This window comes from Dermacentor albipictus, chromosome 8 (genome assembly GCF_038994185.2).
Source record: "Dermacentor albipictus isolate Rhodes 1998 colony chromosome 8, USDA_Dalb.pri_finalv2, whole genome shotgun sequence".
In the NCBI taxonomy this organism is placed as follows: Eukaryota; Metazoa; Arthropoda; class Arachnida; order Ixodida; family Ixodidae; genus Dermacentor; species Dermacentor albipictus.
Genome location: NC_091828.1, coordinates 133,748,197 through 133,770,999, shown reverse-complemented (window position 1 = coordinate 133,770,999; position 22,803 = coordinate 133,748,197). Strand labels below are relative to the sequence as shown.

The 22,803-nt window shown below is 47.4% G+C and overlaps 2 protein-coding genes across 5 annotated transcripts in view; one reads left to right on the top strand and one right to left on the bottom strand.

Annotated features, from left to right (window-relative positions):
* The window catches only part of LOC135913476 (chaoptin-like), a 372,394-nt gene extending 353,637 nt beyond the window's left edge, over nt 1-18,757 (top strand). For all 4 annotated transcript variants that reach the window (XM_070524538.1, XM_065446030.2, XM_065446031.2 and 1 more), the window contains 4 exons: nt 1,218-1,699; nt 3,001-3,285; nt 8,373-8,794; nt 16,333-18,757. In XM_070524538.1, the coding sequence (XP_070380639.1) occupies nt 1,218-1,699; nt 3,001-3,285; nt 8,373-8,794; nt 16,333-16,643 (1,500 nt within the window). In that variant the 3' untranslated portion in view covers nt 16,644-18,757. The remainder of the gene's footprint in view (nt 1-1,217; nt 1,700-3,000; nt 3,286-8,372; nt 8,795-16,332) is intronic.
* Nucleotides 18,758-20,850: 2,093 nt separating this feature from the next.
* The window catches only part of LOC135913477 (4-pyridoxate dehydrogenase-like), a 158,867-nt gene continuing 156,914 nt past the window's right edge, over nt 20,851-22,803 (bottom strand). The window contains exon 13 of the mRNA XM_065446033.2: nt 20,851-21,106. The gene's annotated coding sequence lies outside the window, so the exon portion shown is untranslated. The remainder of the gene's footprint in view (nt 21,107-22,803) is intronic.

The window sequence follows — 22,803 nt, the reverse complement described above, 5'->3', positions numbered from 1 at the left end:
AACCGGAATTTTGCGCGAAAGGAGCAATTTCCTAGAGAATACACCATGTTTAAGTAGAACACAATAAAACAGTATACATTACTTTCACGACAACTTCGAACTTCCACGTAGCTCATAAATGATTCATCATTTGCGGTTTTAAATTATTCACTTGTGTAAGCCAGGAAATCTAAACCGAGAACTATCAAATTTACATCTGCTAAGCAGAAAGCCTCAGCATTATCTGTCCGCAAATTACCACAATATATTTAGCGTTGCAGTATAATTCTGGACTGTTCGAGGGAGGCTTTATTAAACTGTTAACAGGAACACATTTTGGGAGAAACATGGTTTCACTGCTGCTCAACTTCATGACTTTAACACGTAAGTTAAAGCAAATGTTTAAAAAGATAAGTTTTCTTTTTTGTTACCTACCTGTAGTTTTTAATTAGCTACCTGTACATTGAGATTCTGAGTAGGCCTCACCTTTAAATAATCTACCTTCCGCTCTCGTTTCTTTAAACAGTAGTTTCTATTTTTTTAAAAGCGCATAAAGTACGGTATATTGCAAAAGCGTCTGAATTTCTTATTGTCGCAAGGCTTCATGCCGAAAATATATCGAGCAAAGCTAGAAAATCACGAACCTACAGGACAAAAGCGCAGTTCTCTTGTCCTGCTTACTCGCATTTTTTTTTAATTTTTTTAATAATGCGCGGTAAATACGTGATCTACGCATTTGCACCGTGCGGTGTACCTTTAGCGAGAGCATGGTGACATTTTAATTCATTTTAGCATTTAATTTTGCTAACAATTTTTTTCTCAGAAAACCACGCATGGTTTTCTGAGAATAAACTTTAGTTTGAAGTTAGCGCTCGTCCTGTCTGGTCTCCCTTTCTTCTGTACCCGTTTTTTGCGCTTCAAGTCAAGTATGCGGTTAAGGCTTCCACAGCGTTTTTAAAATCACTCGTTCTCTGTTCCGCTTCTCTACTTCCGACGTGGCCAGCGCATAGAATTAAAAACGAGGGCCAGCGCGACAGCTTCGTCCACGTGATCCCTCATGCTACGTCACGCCGACAGCATCGCCTGTCTTTCCAGTAGTGGCCCTCGCCCCCGATGCGATGCAATTAGAGTAAGGCGACTTGGCGTAGAGTTAACATTAGTCCAATTGAAGTGGTTTAATTATAATAACGATTTGGGGAAAAAGTCAGTGCCTAACATTAATTTCAACATGGTCGCAGGTGATCCTCTTGAGCGACAACAGAATTGAATCCATCCACGAATTTGCATTTGGGAACTTGACGAGGCTGCGTGTTGTCGACCTCAGTCACAACCGGATCGCCTCCATCCCAGCGGATGCTTTCCAGAATACGGCTCTAGAGCGGCTCAACCTCTCTTTCAACAACCTGACGCACTGCAGCTCTTTCACAGCCATCAAAGGCACACTTCGTGTCCTTGACCTGTCTGGAAACCGCATCTCCAGCATCGGCGCCCATCATTTCGATGGTTTCCGAAGCATCTTGGCACTCAACCTCTCTCGGAACCAGTTAATCGTCATCGACGAAGACTCGTTCAGCGGTCTGGGCCAGCTGATGCACTTGGACCTGGCGCACAACCCGCTGTTCACTGTGAACAGAGCATGTCTCCAACCGCTAAAGACTCTGGACACCCTCAAGTTGAGAAACTGCAGCCTGGCGAGACTTCCACCATTCCACTTGAAAAGGTGAATGTCACCGACTGACACACGAGCTAACCTGAAGTTGCCGCCCCGCGACACCAGCGCCGATCTCTCCCATAGCCGGCAAATTCGAACGCCGCGGCTAGGAAGCGACCGGCCGCCCGTTTGCGTTGAAGCGGGTGCTGCTATGCTGGTGGCCGCCGTTCCGCGATGACAAGCGCGGCCTCGCCGTCCCGCAAGCCTGACACACAGAATCTTTGTGTCATTCAGCGTAGCCTAGAAAACATGAAACGCCAAGATCCAGCCGTGAAATTCTGCATATTCTATGTAAATACATGGATGCGGGGTGCGCTGAGGTAGCGCAAAGTGATACTGCGCATTTTTCTTTTCACCGGCCTTCTTTCCATCCGTGCAGCGTAGTAAATTGAGTCAGCCTTGCGTGCACAGTACGGTCCTGCCGAAACGTTGTCGGCGACGATGGAAAGAGTAAATGTCGTTGGTATTTTCCGCGAGCTGCATCCGCGGTCTTCAAGCCTGTGAGGCGGCCGTGTGTCATAAGAACAGCAGCTGGACTACACACGAATGGCTGCTGTGCGCTGCATATCATTAGTTTGGTCCGTTGCCGTTTACGCCTTTGCAAATATCTGTACTAACAGCACGTACCTGCTTCCGACACAACGATGATTGATCATTGCGTTAAATACGAGTATGCTGCTTCCCACGAAGTGATGCTAAGCGCTTTTGAACTACGTAAGATTGAAACGCAAGGCCGAGGGGGGAGGGCAGACTGCTTGACGCGTGCTTTTTGACACGTACAACTGTGTTAAAATAGCATAACAGGAATTTAGGTGATGCAGTCGCATTGTTGAAGTACTTGAACGCAGTGAGACGTGACCACTGTGGGTGACAAGTTGTTCATAAATCCGATATGAATACATTTAGCCGGGACGATATCACTGTAGCTACTGAATTAGAGCGCACGACCGGTTAATCGATGTAAACATGGAAGCGGTTACTGGACTCCGTGCAGTAGCAAAAGTGTTACCTGCTTCAAAGCTATTCAAGAAACCTGTGCCTTCTCATGATGCCTGGTATAGTAAGTCGTATACGAGATGACTATAAGCACGCAAAGCCACCTACCAATGGGTCATATAAAAAGGGAAGAAACACATTATTCAGAGGCGACAAGGAATGAAGCGTGTCGATGGCCTCAGCAAATTTCAAGTTAATGCACGTGTATGCGTTTTATCCAAGACAACTGTAATTGCGAAGTACCGGGGCAGATCTTCCTGCACTCTACTAATTAGGCCCTCGGTGATGACGGTACCACCATCTTCACCCCCCAGGTTGTTGACGCTGGATGTGGCCGAGAACTTCCTGTTCAACCTGTCTTCCGACGCATTCCGGCACCTGAGAAGCCTCCGAGAGCTGGATGTGTCCCGCAATCTGCTCGAGTCGATGCCCCGCCACCTGTGGCAGTTTCTGCCCCTGCTCCGCACGCTGGACTTGTCGGGCAACCCAATCTCCTCGATGGCGACCGACAGCTTCGCCGGCGCCCATGGCCTCCAGTCTCTGGACATCAGGCGTCTGCAGCTCAAGTTCCTAGACCCCAGATCACTACACGGTCTCAGGTTAGCTTGTTGCTGTCACTTTTGTCGCAACGTGGCTGTAGGAGGGAGGAAGGGCGTACTCATGTAAAACACCGACCCAAGACGCGCTGCGCTCCTGTTGCATGTGACTGGCCGTTGAACTCAGCCTGTTACAATGGCGGTGTTCTTGGACGATCACTTTCGGGGATTATTTTAATGCATTGACATTCTTTCATTTTTCATTTTCATTTTATTGAACCCTCAAGGCCAAAGGCATTAAAGAGGGGAGTGGTTACAAAACAGAAATACATAAATAAATACAATGCATATTACAGAACAAGTATTATCATCTTCCTGTTATACAATGTTAGCTAGTGCAGAACGAAAATGCTGGTTATCAGTTATGTCGACTATATCTGCGGGAAGGCGGTTCCATTCGCGTGATGTGCGAGGCAAGAAAGACTGAAATGCAGTTTTAGTGTTACATGTTGCAATGCCAACTTTGTGACGATGGTCAATGCGATTTGACACGTATCTGGGGAATGAAATGAGGGAATCGCGTAGCATGGGGTGATGGTATAGTTTATGAAAAAGGCTCAAACGAATTGTCTGCCGGCGGGATGCTAGAAGAGGTAAAGAAAGATTAGCTTTCATGCTTGTTACACTTGCGGTACGGTTAAAGTTGGACAGGATAAAACGAGCAGCGTTATTTTGAACCAGCTCAAGTAAAGTTATCAGTTTTTCATGGTGCGGATCCCATATCGCGGCGGCATATTCCAAATTAGAACGTATTAGTGTTTTATAAAGCAGTAATTTCAAAGAAGATGGAGTTTTGGAAAAGTTACGGCGCACGCAGCCCAACATGCGGTTAGCTTTGTTAGTAATGTATTCAATATGGCGCGTCCAGTTAAGGTCAGTAGAAATATGAACACCCAGGTATTTATATGAAGTAACCGCTTCTAACGCAACGTTATTTAGGTAGTATACAGGCGGAGAGTTGGCACTTCTTGATATTCGCATAATTTTGCACTTATTAGTATTAAGTTCCATAAGCCATTCATTACTCCAACGAGAAATGTTAGAGAGGTCACGCTGAAGAATGTTAGCATCGTCGCGGGATTTTATTTCGCGGAAAACAACACAGTCATCAGCAAACAAAAGAATGTTAGATGATACAATGGAAGGGAGATCATTGATGTAAATAAGAAATAAAAGGGCTCCAAGCACTGACCCTTGTGGCACGCCTGAGTAAACTTCGCTGAAAGTGGAGTTAAAATTATTAGCGTAAACGAACTGCGATCGGTTAAGAAGAAAGTATTCAATCCATTTCAGAACATTGTAGTCGATATTCAGTTGGGTTAGCTTTAAAAATAATAAGCGGTGACATACCTTGTCGAATGCTTTCGAGTAATCTAGGAAAATGCAGTCAGCTTCTGATGCGCGATCTAAAATATGGTGAAGTTTGATAGTGAAACTGGCAAGTTGTGTTTCGCAAGAAAATGACTTACGGAAACCATGCTGTGCGGGTGTAAAAAATGAATTAGACTCGAGAAAGTTCACAAGGTTCGTGAAGATTACATGTTCTAATAGCTTGCAACAAGTACTAGTGAGCGAGATGGGGCGATAATTTATAGGGGATGTTCTACTTCCTGACTTGAATAATGGAACCACCTTCCCGACTTTCCATTGTGTTGGCAGAGTGGAACTATCGAGAGTCTGCTGAAATAACTTTGTTAGTATTAAGGAACTGTAGACAATTGTATTTTTTAAAAATTTAGCATGTATGCAGTCAAAACCGGGCGATGAATGAAATTTAAGGGCATCAATAAGTTTAGCAACGCCAGATGAAACGATGAAAATTTGAGGCATAGTTGGGAAATTATACCGGAGTGGAACGGGATGTTTGGTGTTTGATGTGCGCGAGAAGTTGAGAACAAAGGTTTCGTTAAGTTCTGATGCGCATAAATGAGCCGGAATAGGGTCACCCGACGCGTCAGTTAAGTTAATAGATTCTTCGGTATGCGGGTTGATGACGCGCCAAAATTTTTTAATGTTGGTAGATAGCATCGATGGTAAAGTGTTAGAGAGGAAGTTATCCTTTGCTTGCTTAAGCGCAGTTATATACGCATCAGCGGCAGTCTTGTATGCGTCCCAGTGTGCGTTACATTGCGATAGCCTGGCTGTACGATAACGGCGCTTTTTTCTGTTAGATAGGCGTCTTATATGGGTGGTATACCATGGGGCTTGAGGATTAGAAGTGATGGTGCGTCTTGGAACATATTTTTGAGTTAGTTCGTGAACTTTGGCCGTGAACATATCCCAGTTAGTTTGCACAGAGCGTTCGTTAAAGTTTCTGAAGAAGGTTTGAGTGAAAACTGATAATTCATTGTTAATGGCATCGAAGTCTGCTTTAATATAATCTAGTATGGTCTTTTTCTTTCTTGCAGGTTTAGGACAGGCAGTGTTAATGTTGAAAATGAGCAAAGAGTGATCACTTATGTTAGGTAAATAGGTGATGGCTGAAGCAAAGTCGGCTCGATTGGTTAGTATCAAATCTAAAGTGTTGGCTGTGTTGACAGAGATTCTGGTAGCATTAGTGACTAATTGGGTAAGTGAAAAAACAGAGCATAAATCAAGAAAATCGCTGGCATCGGATGAAAATGGAGATAGGGTGGGAGGCTGGGTAACCCAAGAAATACTCGGAAAGTTAAAATCACCTAGTAAAAACAAGGAAGCCGATGGAAATCTGGTGTGTATTATGTTAAGTTCGTCATGAAGGTCGTTAATAAACGAGCATGGAGAAGAAGGAGGACGATAGCATACGCCGAATATTATTTTCTGATGGTCAAGAGTAACTGATGCCCAGACAGTTTCGAAGACGCTATTAGTGTAGATGCATGATGACGGTAAGTCCTTCGAAATAGCAAGGAGTACGCCGCCTCCCCGTTGATTAGTTCGGTCATTGCGATATACTGCGAAGCGGTGTGCGTTGTGAAAGAGTTCATTATCGTGAATTTGAGATGATAGCCAAGTTTCAGTAAGTGCGATGATATGCGCAGAACAGGTGTCGATTGCCGATGAAAGAGAAAGAGAAGTTTTCTTATTCAAGATACTTCTGATGTTAGTATACAGAATCGTAACATCAGATGGCGATGATGAATGACCACTGCCCCTCTCGCGCCCCTAGGACGCCCCATGTGACGAAGCGCTTGATCCTTGGGGCGCGTGTTCGGATGGCTGCTCGATTTCATCGATTGTGTCGTTAGAAGGATTGTACATGAAGCATTTGCCGCGTATGTATAGCTTATTGTAGCGAAGGCGAAATTTGGGTGATCCCGGATGGCCAATTCCAAATTCCGTAAGTTTCCGTCTCGCAGTTCGAGTGGCGGGTGAAAAATCTTCGCTTATTGAAATTTTTTGTTCCTTGAAATCATTGCGATGTGATAAGATTAGTTCTTTTATTTTGTAGTTGGTAAACTTCGCAATGATGGGTCTGCATTTATTAGGGGAAAATATCCCTAAACGATGAACACGCTCAAATGGGTCGTTTGGTAGCGAGTTAAGAACCTTTGTTAGTGCATTGGTCAGTGTGCTTTCAGTTTGTTGCCAAGTTTCAGATGAATCTGTTATTCCATGGAAAATCAAATTATCGCGGCGTGACCTGTCCTCCATATCATCTAGACGCTTTCGTAAAAGTTTATTTTGTACAGTTAGGTTTTCAATACATTTGAAATACATTTCAGACATTCTTAGGCACCTTTTGCATCTATTCTTCCCGCGCTTATTGGTGTTTATCTGCCCATCTCCCTAACCGTTTTTCCGTTAACTTAGGTCACCGGGTACTCGATGGACTAATGAGCATCGGGCTGCTGTGCAGAGAAAACCGTGTTCGAAACCAAGCGTCGAGCCAACTTGGGTCGCTGCTTGTGCGACACTGGGCACGTGCCGCTTTTCGACGGACCTCTATTACGCCAACTTGGGTGGCTGGGTATTCCAACAATCTTGTCTGAATAAATACTCTCATGCGCGCCAAGCGCGGGCTTGGCAGCGGAGACACTGCATGGCGCAGCGTGCCCAGAGGTGTACGCGAGAGAGAAGCCCGGCTGCACACACTTTTCATACCTAAAGCTTTCGGTGGTGGCAGTATGGTGTGCGGCTACATTGCTTCAATGCTTACTGCATTAACATCGGCATTCACCGAGAAGTGGGTTCTGCCGGAATTTTTCTTTCGCGAGATTTAGCGCAATTAGCGTCTGCCTACAGCATTCTTTGTACTGTGCTTGGGAGCGTGCTCGACACATTCCTAAGGATGCTGTTGCTCGTATACACGCCAATGCGCCCTGCGCTAGTCACGCCACACTTCGCAAAAGTCTCGCCGAAGGTGATCGTCCAAAAACACAGCCCCAGCTTTCTCACAACTTTTGTGCACGTGCTAGCTACACTTACGAAGTAATTTCTTTTCCGCTAGCTTTGCTTGTTGTTGAGCTCACACTTCTCGCTCAGTTGAAATGAAGTAAATTTCTTCCTCTGTACAGTCGCGCTGCCAATACGCGGCCATCTATCTTTGTCGTGGATCTGCTAGCTCTTGTAGACCCTACAGGCGCATCAGTATTCAACGCGCGCCACCTGTCTGGTCGTCGCAAGATATGCCGATGCTTCAATATATCGGCTCTGAAATCGTATGGTTTATGTGTGATCCTAGTGGCTATTGCTTAGCAATTTTGGGGAAAATCCAGCACAAAAATGCTCTTCGTGGGTGTACGGAGCTATAGCCATATATAAGGCACTGTGGTCATCAGTACTGGGCAAGAGATAATGCGTAAGAACAGGCAGAAACACAAGAAATATTTCAACACCAAGAAGCTAGGAAAGCGGGAATAATCAGGCGAAAAGTTCGTAGGAGACGGGGGCTGTCACGAAAACCAGCAGTCCTACATGTCGAAACAAAGGGCAGTACTACGGAAACCTTTGGAGTTGCGCTTTTCGATATCCTTGAGCCTGTGTAGGTGTGTCGGTTTTTAACTCTGTAGTGGGCAGAGCAAAGCTGCAAAAAAAAAAACGTCGCAGGTGATGCACATGATATATATGGTGTATGGTACTCAATGTCCACCCACTCGTCTTTGTCGTAGGTTCCTGAAGAGTCTTCGCACGACCAGCTACGGGTCGGTGCGTTCGTTCCGGCTCCAGGAGCTTGTGTCACAGCTGCAGTCGCTCCGTCGAGTGCTGGTCGAAGTGGAGGAACCGGTGCTCTCGCACCAGCTCCAGTGGGCGTTCGGCGCCAAGCTCAGCGAACTCACAGTCACGGGGCGTCAGCTGCGCGTCGTCTTTCCCGATGCCCTGCTCGGCCTACACGGCAGCCACGAGTTGGTGCTGAGGCTGACCGGTACCAGCATCCGGCGCCTTCCCGCTGGCCTCCTTCGCTACCTGGCCGACGTGCGCTACCTGACGCTGGACCTCCGCGACAACTTGCTCTCGTCCATCGGACCCGAGGTCCTGAGGCCGCCGGGCGACGAAGACCTGGGCTACTGGAGAGGCACGCAGCACTTGGCAGGTGAGGGATCCATCTTTCACGCACAGGCACGGTCACAGCGGCATCTCAGCAGGCGCCGCGTTCCGGCCGAAGCTCGACTGCATCGTTGCCGCATTCCACAATGCCTCTGTGTACGTCATTGGTGCACGGAGCCAGAGAAAGCAAGACACAGTTCACTTCTTATATTTGCTGAGAAATCTCTGCGATTCTAGGTACGATTAGGCATTAGTAGTGTAGAAACGGTAATACACCGATACGCAACGCACTGCGACTTTAGTTGAATCATGTAATAATACATTCTGGGCCGAGGCAGCCAGCGTACACAACTTTCTACCAATGGCTTAACGAAGTATAAATGTGACATATACGAAGTTTTGTTTTTATTAAAAGCGAAGCATTTGGTGGCGAACATTTGCAACTTTGACAGTATCTATCTACCTATCTGTCTGTCCGCCTACGCCTTAGTGCTCTCATAGTCGTTTCGTTAGCTTGGTATGTACCAAAATTGTACGCATAGCATGACGAGAGCGTATGAGGAACGTAAATTACGGTCATGACATGAATATTGTTACGGTGGGAAAAGAGGACAAGGTCATCGATGGTGTAGACGACGAAGTGACAACAGCCTCTCGGGATTCTCGGCTGCTGTTTATATATGCCTTGTAAATACATCTTGTAAATAGTTTTATACCCGTGACATTTTGGCGGACGTGCGGGGTACGCGTCTTCGCCACGAAGCTCCGCAGCGGACGTCTCACCCAGCCTAGGACCATGCTTCCAATGGAAGGCACCGCATGTGCAGCTGCAATGCCGACTACGCATACCCAGTACGCTGCTCTAGCTCAGCCGCAAGACCCCAGCAAGTTCACCGGCGTCGATGGTGTTGACGTGGAAGAATGGTTGAAGATGTATGAGCGCGTCAGCAAGGTGAACGGGTGGAATCCGACCATAATGCTGGCCAGTGTCTTCTACCTCGACGGAACACCGCGAACGTGATTTTACACACACGAGGAAGAGCTAACCACTTGGGCCTTGTTCATAGAAAAGCTGTCCGACGTTTTTGGCAATCCGACCGGTCAACAACTAGCCGCCAAGCAACAACTCGCCACGCGTGCTCAAAGTGCTACCGAGACGTATGTCTCCTACATTCAGGATGTCCTAGGCCTCTGTAATAAAATCAACACGTCAATGCTAGAGGCGGACAATGTTGGACACATTATCAAAGGCATCGCGGGCGACGCATTCAACCTTCTGGTCTTTAGAAACTTGTCGACTGTCGACGCCATCATGAAGGAATGCCGCTGCTTCGAGCAGGCGAAGAGTTACCGTATATACAATCAGTTTACGCGGCTTTGAAATACTCCAGCGACCTCTTTCTGTATCGACCACACCGACTAATCTAGCTCTCCACCACCAAGCGAAAACGTGACCCGAATTGTACGCCGCAAACTCCAAGCAGCGTTTCCTGCCTCGCCTCAACAGACGTTGTGGAACAACACCGCTGAGACGATGTCGCTATCCAGTCCGTGGTTCGCCACGAAATCTCTAATATGGGTCTTCCCAGCACCTGCTCCTTGAGTCGCCCTGACACCCTCCCAGCTCCTATGCCTCGGTCCTATCGCAGTCCACCTCACAGTGTCCGTTATTCCTACACTACCAGAAATCCATCGGAGTGGCGTACACCTGATAACAGGCCGATCTGTTTCTGCTGCGGCCGAATCGGTCACGTTTCCCATCACTGCCGGAGCCGTTTGCCGTCCCCTCCCGAAACACCTTCCGGAATTCAAGTTCGCCCCGAAGTTCCTCACCCCGTCGCTTCTACGGCGCTTCCGACGCCACTACATCGGCTGGTCGCTATGCTCGCTCGCCCTCGCCTCAACGTCGCCAGCCACGTCCGCCCCAGCTTCACCGCTCGCCGTCGCCGACCTACCCAGGACCGTCCCAACAGGAAAACTAGGCGATGCGACTCGTCGAGGTGGTGCTGCAATGTCGGATTAGCCGCAAAATCATCCTTCGACGCTGTTTACGAGAAATAAGCTTCTTGACGTCCACGTTGATGGCACACCCGTCACAGCCTTCACAGATACCGGAGCACACATATCGATTGTGACCAGCCGGCTCCGCCGCCATTTAAAGAAAATTGTTACGCCTGCCGTTACTCGGTTCGCACGAATCGCCGACGGTAGCACGGTGACAGTGTTCGGAATGTGTACTGCACGTGTGAGCATTTCTGGCCGCCATACTGTCGTCCTTTTCACTGTGCTTTACCAATGCCCCCATGACCTCATTCTAGGCCTAGACTTCCTTTCCGCCCATTCGGCGCTCATCGATTGTTCCTCAAGTACTGTGCGTCTTGACCTGCCTATACTGGAAGTTCCTCCAACACCACACGAAATTCGCCTAAGACCGACTGATTTTGTCAACGGCCAACCACAGTTCTTGACATACATCGAAATGTCTCCTTCTGCGCCAGTTCCCGATGGAGATTACATCTCCGCTCCCATAACTGCCATCGTTCTCACCCACAGTATTACTGTCCCGCATACAATACTGAGCGTCACAGACAATCGCACGTACCTCTCTGTGGTGAATTTCGGGCTCGCTAAGTAAATTCTGCCTAAACATATCACCCTGAGTACAATCACTGCTTTAGAATTTAGTTGCGTTGAGACTTTTGCCGTCGACGCTTCCTGTGAGCCTTTCCGGTCTGCCAAGTGTACTGACAACGACATTCGGAAAATGGTCTTCCCGAATCTCACTCCTGCGGAGACTGAACAACTGTGCAGTCTATTACTTTCCTACAAGGATATATTCGACCTGAACAACCGACCCTTAGGCCAGACGTCACTTGTCAGACATCGTATGCATACAGGCGATAATCCACCTATCCATCGGAGACCCTACCGAGTTTCAGCTTCGGAGCGTCACGCCATCAAAACGTAAGTAGACAAGATGCTAGCGAAAGACATCATAAAGTCATCTTCAAGTCCCTGGGCGTCTTTTGTCCTGCTGGTCGAAAATAAGGATGGCTCATGGAGATTCTGCGTCGACTACTGCCACCTCAACCGCATCACGAAGAAGGACGTCTACCCACTACCTCGTATTGATGATGCCCTCGATTGTCTATACGGTGCACAGTATTTTTCGTCTATCGACTTACGTTCCGGACATGGGCAAATCGCTGTCGATGGTCTAGATCGTGAAAAGGCTGCCTTTGTAACGCCTGATGGTCTTTACCACTTCAAAGTTATGCCTTTTGGGCTATAACGCTCCAGTAACCTTGAGCGTGTACTGAACTCATTACTCTAAGGATTCAAGTGGTCGACATGTCTCTGCTACCTAGATAATGTTGTTGTGTTCTCGCCCTCATTCAGCACACACATTGAGCGCCTTTCAGCTGTACTTGCCGTTTTTCGCAAGGCCGGTCTACAGCTCAACTCCAAGAAATATAAATTCGGCCATCGTGATATTACTGTTCTTGGACATATCGTCAATGCAACTGGCATCCGATCGGACCCAGAGAAAATTCGCGCCGGGAAAGAGATCCCTGTTCTACGGTCTGCAAAAGATGTCCGAAGTTTTGTGGGCCTCTGCTCTTACTTACGCAGCTTTGTTAAAAATTTTACCACCATAGCACGCCCTCTAACAAATCTCCTGAAGAAAAGTGTGCCGTTTTCATGGGGATCCTTTCAGACCACCGCCTTTTCTCGCCTTACCACCACGCTCACCACCCCACCGATTGTAGGACACTTCGCTACTTCAGCCCCTACAGAGGTGCGCATCGATGCCAGTGGCCACGTAATCGGTGCCGTCTTGGCACAAGTTCAACACGGCCATGAACGTGTCATCACGTACGCTAGCCGTCTTTTGTCACCTGTGGAGCGGAACTGCTCTGTTACCGAATGCGAATGTTTGACCGTTGTGTGGGCAGTGGCGAAATTTGGCCCCTATTTACACGGCAGGCCCTTTTCTATTCTAACAGACCACCACGCACTCTGTTGGCTTTCATCCTTAAAACATCCCACAGGGAGGCTTGGACGATGGGCTTTGCGGCTACAAGAGTATTCCTATTCGGTGGGGTGTAGGTCTAGTCGCCTAGACAAGGACGCCGACTGTTTGTCCCGTTACCCTGTACACACGCGCGCCAACGCCGACATGGACGCTTCCGCAAGTGTTCTTTCCATTTGCCGTCTTTTGGACATGGCCAACGAGCAACACCATGACACTACTTTGAGGACCCTCATTGACCGAATGGAATTTGCTCGTACTGATCCATCGTTGCGCTGGTTCGTTCTCAACGACGGGATATTGTACCGACACAGTTTTCATCCTGACGGTCCTCCCCTTCTCCTTGTCGTTACTCAACACCTCCGCTCAACCGTACTTCAGGAGCTTCATGACGCCTAAATTGCCGGACACCTTGGCTTTGCTCGCACTTACGACCGCGTGCGCTGCCGCTTCTACTGGCCCGGCCTCGCACGCTCCGTACGGCGCTGCTCCGTACGGTATGTAGCTGCTTGCAAGCCCTGTCACCATCGCAAAAAGCCAGCAACACTTCCTGCTGGGTACTTGCAGCAGATCGACATTCCACCTGAGCCGTTCTTTCGCGTGGGTTTGGATCTCCTTGGCCTTTTTCCCGAGTCCAGCTTCGGCAACAGGTGAATCGCTGTCGCTACTGATAACGCGACGCGCTGTGCCATCACTCGGGCCCTTCCCACGAGCTGCGCAACCGACGTCGCAGATTTCCTACTCCGGGATATCATTTTAGTACATGGCGCCCCGCGAAAGCTCCTTACTGACCGAGGCCGCACTTTCCTCTCCCAAGTCATCGCTGATATCCTACGCTCACCTTCTACCTGGCACAATCTGGCCACCTCCTATCATCCCCAGACCAACGGCCTTACTGAGCGACTTAATCGGACCATTACTAACATGCTATCGAAATACGTTTCACCCGACCACAAGGACTGGGATGTGGCGCTGCCCTACGTCACGTTCGCCTATAATTCATCACGCCACGGCACTGCTGGGTATTCCCCCTTTTACTTACTCTTCGGTCGTGACCCTGTATTACCATTGGACGCTTCACTCCCCTTGATACAGGATTCGAGGACCGAGTATGCCCGCGACGCCATCGTCCACGCTGACAATGCACGCCAGCTTTCCCGTACTCGTCTGTTAGGATCGCATGCATCTCAACGACACGCTTACAATCGCCGCCATCGTGACACATATTTTTCGCCAGGCTCTCTCGTGCTACTTCGGTCCCCTTGCCGCCGAGTGGGGCTCTCCGAGAAGCTCCTTCCGTGCTACAAAGGCCCTTACCGTCTTCTAGGTCACGTGGCCAATGTCACTTACGAGATAATCCCCGAGACCTCCGTCATGCCACCTGGTTCTACCTCACCTGACCTCGTACACGTCTCTCGGCTTAAGCCTTACTATGCCCTTACCGGCGGCCCCGTCTGAAGCAGCGGGACGGTGCTTTTTCTGCCGGGGGTAGTGTTACGGTGGGCAAAGAGGACAAGGTCGTCGATGGTGAAGACGACGAAGTGACAGCAGCCTCTCGGGATTCTCGGCTGCTGTTTATATATGTCTTGTAGATACATCTTGTAAATAGTCTTGTACCCGTGACAATATCATGACATATGTGTGCCATGTAGGTCATGAAGCAGCCACCTACGTCTTGGTGCTCTCATGGTAGTTTCGCTAGCTTGGTATTTACCGAAATTGGCGTAGTATGACGAGAGCATATGACGAACGTAAATGATAGGTCATGAGAAGAATACCATGAAATGCATGTCATGTAAGTCATGAAGCGGCCGCCTGCGTCTTGATATGTAGCAAAACTGGCATAGTATGAGTGTACGACAAACATCACTGATAGGTCATGACAATAATGTCATGGAGTGCGTGTCATGTAGGTCATGAAACAGCCGCCTACGTCTTAGTGCTCTCATGGTCGTTCCGTCGTCGTGAGTCGCCCTGACACCTTGGTAGGCTGCCCCACACTGCTTCGCATAACATCGATTCCCACTGGGTGTGGGATCTGCCGGCTTTATTTTTGTCAATTTAATGGTCGCAGGCCTTAAAGCTATAGAAGAAATAGCGACAAGCTTCACAGCGCCCTAAATAATTTACTACAATAGCATTTCTACAAACCAGTTTGGTTTCGTTTCCCAGGAGATGTGTGTGCCAGGAGGTCATGCAACAGAAAGTGGTCGCGTGGGAGAAGACCATCGTGATGTTTTGGTCCTCGCCCCGGCTCGCTGCTTAGCGTGGTCACCTGCCCTGCCAGCACTCGTTGCAACATAGTAGACGATCGAGCGATCCGGAGCGAGTGCCCGAACGTCACGATAACCTGCTCCCGCGCGACCACCTCCTGCGTCATGACCTCATGACACGTACACCTAGGTGGAAATTAAAACAAGACTGGTTCGTAGCAATGCTATTCAATAAACTATTTAGGGAGCTGGCTTGTCAGCAAGTTTTCTGGGGTTCCAAGGTCGGGAATCTTCATTCAGCACAAAAAAAGAATTACGAAATGCAATGTCATAATTTCTTTAAAGATTATGATGGGCTGTCTAGCTGGTCGACCGCTTGCTATGTATGCTTGTTGATCTATGCCATATCCACGACCGCAGTGGAATGTCCGAGCTGTCTGCCAGCATGTTTGTGAAAAGGGAAGAAATACAGACCCGACACACATGTTTCAATCTATGTGAAGCGAAGCTTTGGTTTATCGTTAAGTCAGATGTTCTACTACTCGACAGTTTGCATAAAAAAGCGCTAAAGAGGAAGACGAAGGCACACATACGACAGGAGTGGCGACAGGACTAGCTGCGATGCGTATGATTGTGTTTACCGTCATCCTATACAATGTGTAACTTCATGAATTCTATGTGTTTATCCACGGCAAAAGTAAAAACTTTATTTGCATGCAATCTTTATTTTTATAAACTACGTCGCTCACTAGCTATACCGAAATGCAAACAACAAATCAAACGCATGCCAGAAAATTTCCAGAGAAAAGAACTAAACCGCAAAGGCAAAAAAGAACTTAACAGATTATATAGAGTTATATAGAGTGAGCGCACGTGCTCAGCAGATATACGCGCATTCCTTGTCTGACAACGAAACCGAAGCCTGGCTGACGCACGCGTCCCCCTTCCTGTTCGTATGGAAAGCTTGGATTATCTCGCGAGTTGTTTGACCCCTGTGTCTAGAAAGGGTGAGCTTCTGGATCCGCCAACATGGCTGCACACGAGGGCATGCAGCCATCTTGGTACAGACAGACAGACAAAGACAAAATGCTGAAATCACATATATATATATATATATATATATATATATATATATATATATATATATATATATATATATATATATATATATATATATATATATATATGCACACACACATTCTCATCGCCCCATCAGCAGCCACGACGAGTCTCGTGCAGGTAGCCAAAGGAAACGTCCCTTTAACCGGCGTCGTTGTGTAATGCGGCATGTAAGCTTTGCTCGAGCACAGTGCTGGAAACGTGTTTCGCTCACCCCAGGTGGCATCCGGCTGGAGGAAAACCCGTGGGTGTGCGACTGCCAGCTCCTGTGGCTGAGCCGCTGGCTGCGGCGCTGGCTGCGGGAGACGCTACGTGTCCAGATGCTCCACTTCGACGCCGCCATCTACGTGCACAACCTGGCCCGACAGAGCGAGTGCACGTACCCGGGGGGACAGCTGCGCAAGCCGCTCATCGACCTCCAGGAAGACGACCTCCAGTGCACGTCGTTCGCCGGCCACGTTACCGCGCCCAACCGTATCTGGACAGCAACGCTCGCCATCGTGGCCCTCACGGGCTTGAGCGTCTCGTGACGCGTTGGCCCCGAGTCTGTGCAGTCCGGGGCGGAGGAGTGAATTTTGTCCAGTATCGCGTTTGTTGAATGACTGGACGAACGGCGACGTGTGCTCACGCAAGTACGTGGCTTCTGGGCGCGGTTAATTCAATCCGAAATGCGCGTTTCGTCTCGACGTGTGCTCTTGCGCACGAGTAAGTGTATGCCTGTGGTGGTGAACGTAGCAAGAGAAGAGACGCGCTTTGTTTGTGGCAGCTAGTAGCGTGAGGAGAATGGTTTTGCGAAAAGCCGAAACACAAGCGGAAGCACCAGCTCATGACAATCGTTGCCAAATACACAGGAGACGGGTCCGTGGGGTGCATCAGCCCGTGATCGTCGGCCAGCCCCTCCGAGAGGACGTTTGTGCCTCGAATGACATTTGCTCGCAGTGCGGGCTCTGTTTGCGAGGACACTTTGTCGGCGCTAATGCCGCACCTGACACGCGCGCGGTTCGCTCGTCTCAGCGCCTATAACCGAGTTTAGCTTCATCCGGTAGCATTAAGAGGAAGCTTACCCTCGTCAGCTCCTGCATGAGATTGGAGGAATCGACCTGCTCAATAACCACCGAACTGATCTTGAATACGTTACGTGATGCTTGGAAAAGATGAAATGCTACTTACTTCTCAGGCTATGGTATGTTAGGACTCGGAACAAATTAAAGTGAGATCAGAGCAAAAAAGTGTGTCACTCAAAACCAAATTAATTCATAGCAGAGGAGTTCACATTTACAGCGAAGGTGCCAGCATGCGCAAATACATTGCGCAAGCAATTTCTGCCTCGCGATCAGGCCATCGAGATGCACGTGCAACTTTCCTGTCCTGGTGTCACTTCGTTTGTTACGCGTCCTATTACATCGCAACTAGCGTGTATCATCTTGCCCGGCAACAAGTGGAAAATGAATCAAGACTGCGGATTCTGGCCTTTAATTTTATACATGTCGCGCAAGTACGAAACAAACTTATGCAAGGAAAAAACTATCATCCATCTGAGAGTAACATGAAGCTATAAAAGAAATCCGTACCCGGGAAATCCACACTGTCCTTGAGCTCAAGATTGTCCATTAATTCGGGTTGACTCTGCGATATGCTTTATCCTTTCGATCTGCATCGATATTTTAGTGATATGCTATAGCCTCCTGGTCAGCTCGGATGTTTGAGCGACAGCACCGCCTCGGTTTCTATTCGTAAAATAGGGCGACTTTTCCCTTCAGCTTCCGGGCTTTCTTTCTAAGAAACCATATGAGTTTCATTAGTAGCCTCGAGACAATCACAATTGGGTGACTTTTTCTTTTCTTTCATTCGACTAGTTTGTGAATAGGAATTTTGAAAATTTCGCTAAAACAATGTTAGAATTCCACACTAGTCATGCTAAAGCAATAATTTTACGTTGCGACACTAGAAGCTGAAGTTCAAATAATTTTGATGCCTGGATTTAGCGGTAGTGCTACGAGATTGTAAGCGTGACCACAAAAATATCAAGTTCATGAACAAGTGTACTCTTTCCAATATCCAATATTTTTTCCTCATAATAACAACCAATTTTGCTTGGATTGGTTTAGCGGTTACTCTATAGAATAGGCGTTTCCACGTTTCACTTGCAATTAAATAGCAAAGCCTCTGCTGGGCACGAGTGAAAGCTACCTCTCAACTGCTCTGCCGGACGGAGAATTGTATTCTGCAGACGCGGCCGACACAATGAGAAAAGCGAGGCATATAAGATGCCCAGTAGATTTTGTGTAGTGCCAAGACGAGCGCATTGCATTGCTCCTCGAATAGTGTTGTGCAATGAAGGCAGCCTCCTGGACCACTCACTCCCAGGGCTGCTATGACCGTCCTCTGTTACACACTGTGGATACCGATTTCTAGTCAAGACCTTTATTATTATTATTATTATTCAAAGCAAATCTTGCGCGTAATCATCCCACAACTTCTTCCATTACAAATCTTAAGTGATGGCGAATTAGATGGCACTGCTCTTATTGTGGCGCATATTTCTCTAAGTAGAATATTTTTTAACAATCTTCTTTCGCGTTTTCTTTCTTTATACTAAATTGTATGTCTTACGATTAAATATATGCTTTATTTCTTCTTGAAATCGTTACTTGTCTATCAGCAAACCCTTATGGTTCACCTTCAATTTGTAGAGTGTATTTTCATTCGTGCGGTTGATTAATAACATTTTTCTTGCATTTACCTTTTTTTTACCGTTCGGCTATTCTCACTGAAAGAACAAAATAGCGAACTCGGCGACTTGGCGTGAATTCACGGTTAGGAAAGCCCGACGGTATAAAGACGCCCGGTGTTCTTCCTGTCGTTCTTGTCGCTTCGCGCCTTCCTAACCATGAACAGATGAAAGGTCTCGCTTGCTGCACCTGCGTTGCGAGCACCACGTACAGTAGGTTTTAATGCTGAAGTCCTTATTACCAGGTTCGCGCATCATCGTTACTGACGTCACAGGGGTACAACGAGCGGTAAACTGAAGGGCCACGTGTAAACAGAAACATTTCAACGCGACAGCGTTAAGGAGCTCGTGTCGCAGAAAAGCCGGTGGCGTCGATGTCGGCATCGGCGTCGGTGGTGTTGGCCGTGAGCGAGAAATCCCGGAAGGCAATTCATAAATAAAAACAACTTGCAAGATGGGCTGGGTGGGAATCGAACCAGGGTATACGGAGTGTGAGGCGGAGACCCCCGCTTTGAACTATCGAACTCAGCCACGAGTTCGATAGTTCAAAGCGGGACAAAAACTCGTCTAGTAAATGTGGTGTTGCCTTAGAAACGTGCCGTAGAAAGTTATACTGCCGTGTATATAGGTAATTATGAGCATGTAAATTACAGAAGTCGCAGTTGCACGAGTAGCGAAGTACGTTTTCACTACACTTCTTCTGCGCTCTGCGTACATGCGTACATGCAGAGCCATCTTGCAACAAACACAGAAGACCCCCTCCTCGTAATGTACGGCGTTTCCCCGACACATGGCGTGCCACTCGCCCCATGATCGCGTCCGCCTTTATGGCGCGTCGTGGACCGGCTGTCTGTGCCGATCACGACGTTTAGCTCGCGTAGATCGTTTTGAGTGGGCGGTGCGAACGGGATGCGATAACGCTATCGCGTTCCACTCTTGAAGGCGCAGCTTAAGCGTCCTGCAATTTTTGCAGGTGCCTTCTTTTCACGTCTGTTAGTAACGTGCTGCAGGACGGATCCATGGAAATGCGGCGTAACACGGGTAGCAATACAAAGGCGTACCAGCGAAAAGGAGATGACTCTAGACCCAGCGGACGCACACACACACACAGCATATGCAAATCTATGTGAAAAAAAAAAGAAGATCGAGACTTTTGTGACTACAAAATTTGTTTTGTTTGAGCGATTTCATTTAGCGTGGGCAGATCTCCTCAATGTTACGTCAACGGGCACCGGTGAATGTTTCCTCACTGTTGAAGAGCTCCCCAAAAATTTAAATAACGCAAACTGCACTGGATTGACACGAGATCAACCTTGAGATTTTCAAATTGGGCACGATCGCAAGGCAAGGTAAGTAAACGGCGCCGAATATTAAGTTTACTCTATTCAAGCAATTTAAACAACACACGACAAAACACATCTTTCATAAATATTCCCAGTCCGAAAACTAATTTCTTCGGCATCAACGTCAAAAGCCACCACCATGTACTCGAAAATTCCTGGAGCAGGTGGCAACGTTATGTACTGGGAATAAAATCTTGAATAAAACAGTCGAATTTGGTATACGTTACTTCATGAAAGCAGTAGTAGTGTGCAGGGGAAATGAAGATCCTAACACCTCGAGAAAGTGAAGTTGTGTGGAGCCTCGCCTCCCGGAGGCTATTGTAAGAGAACTGTGAATCCTATCCCCAAGCAATAATCGGCGTCTCAGTTGCGTGCATTTCTTTCTTTCAAGGCTGCGTGCCAAGTACTTTCAGGCCACGAACGACATGCGCAAGCAACGAAACCACTGAGCGTCCGTCGATTTGCCGGTGCACGACTGGTTTACTGGAACCCCGGCTCACCCCGGCATGCGCGCGTGCTGATGGCGCACGTCGCCCTCCTCTGGTCTCGGTAACATGCGCGTCTCAGCGTGACACAGCATTCCTGGCAAGAAAGTAGCGGACGCAGATTGCCGAAGAAGAAAAACGCACACAAGACAGATGATGATTATTATTTGTCGACAAGCCTCGGAGGGCGTAAGCTTTCCTTAGAATGTGTACCGGTCTGCGCAGTTCGAGTGGTCTCAAGCGCCAACAGATCAAAAATGACGAAAGAACACTTCGCTCTATCTCGATCCGTACACGCACCTAAAGTGAGCGAAATCCACGTCTCTTCGTCGGTGACAACCCTTTGCGAGAATTCATCATTGTCGTCTGATGTACCCGTTGGTTTAAGAAGGTCTCGTCACTTGCTCGACCCGTGGAATAGCCCTTCGTAGCCACTGAAATAAAATCGAGCATTTATAACATGCATCGTGGACCCCACATTAGTCTACAACGTCAGGATAACAAAGTAAGCAAACATTGAACTATGAGCAGAGCACTCGCTTTGTTAACTGCTTGCCATACTCTAGAGGTGTGTGAGTAGTCCATATCCTTAATACCAATCGAATAGCCTTAGCTATGCCATATTTATTCCATTTGAGAATGCGCTATCCTAAACTTCAGAATATTTCTTACTGTTCGAACGTAAAGAATAACAACAGTTGTCAGTGTCTCAAGGGGAATGCCTACGCATACGTTGACGCTTCAGAATGGTCCTGCCGCATCACAGCCGTGGGTGATGCAGGGAGGCACCACTTCCTCTGCCAACGCATGGAGCAGCCAACTTCTGTACAGTAACTTTCAGTAATTGCAGAAGAATGTCTCGCATTTAAGCAGCCTATGGATTTGCCCGCTGGAATGAGACAAAGCAATTTTTAGTTGGCTCATGTAATCCCTATAGCATCTCGCCAAACCGACGTGGGGTACTGAAGTATTACGTTTCGCTCCTTCAACGAACAAATTTCAACGAATTTGGTGGCGTGTTGTTCTTTCGTTTCAATGCTGTTATTGTCATGGGGCACAATGTAACTGAATGAAGTTTATCATTTACAAGCTCCTCCGTTGATCGGGAGTGAACATGTGGATGGCACTAGATAAATGTTTCAAGTACAGAAAGGCTTCGAATACCAGAAAAACTTATTCAAGAATGAAGCAGCGACCAACTCTTCAACTCCGCAATGATAGAAAAGGCAATATAGCATCGAAGGCATATTTCAGAAGTCTGGTTTGCACCCGGAAACGCCAAACGTATAGCACTACTGTGCAACGTTCTCGTTCTCATTCGCGCGGATGAATGGAATTCCGTAGTGCAGGGAAAAATAAGCCAGTTAAGATGAAGCTTTAACTCTGGGGCTCCTATCTAAACACACAAGGGCGCAGAAATCACGTTTCTCGACGAACACTGACCAAAGTTTATCTGTGCTACATTTAGGAGAATAAAGTTAAAAATGTAGCGACTGCACGAAGCATAGTTATGACCTAGGTCGTCGATATCTTGCAAAAAAGGCTTGAAAATCGCAACATGTAATACAAATTAAACATTGTAACATTTTCACGTAAGCATATATGAGTGTGTGTGTGTGTATATATATATATATATATATATATATATATATATATATATATATATATATATATATATATATATATATATATATATGACAACTGCTCGCTTGAGATGCTCCAACATATGGAGTTTACAGCGTTGCATCTATATTGGTGAAGTTAGACCTTTGTAAATGTAATGCTTCTTTTTTTTTAACTACCCGATTTTTGACAATTTTTTTACAACATTCCACGCCAACAATCCAAATTCTGCTTATTGAAGTCACCACAGTTTAAATGTATCTTTCAAATACAACAAATTTCTTTCAGGTCCGTCGAGGGTGTTTTTCATAGAGCGATTTCTGCGCTTTTACGTGTATTTGAATAGGCGGCATCGGAGTTGGCCCCGAACTAAGGCTTCCTCTTCAAGTAAGCGTCCCGTTTACCAATTATCTCACTGCTTCTAATGAGCTATGGTCTGGTTGCTGCATGGAGCGGTGCCATCGAATGTTTTTCAGCCGAGTTAACAATGCGCGCATCACGTGGCGTG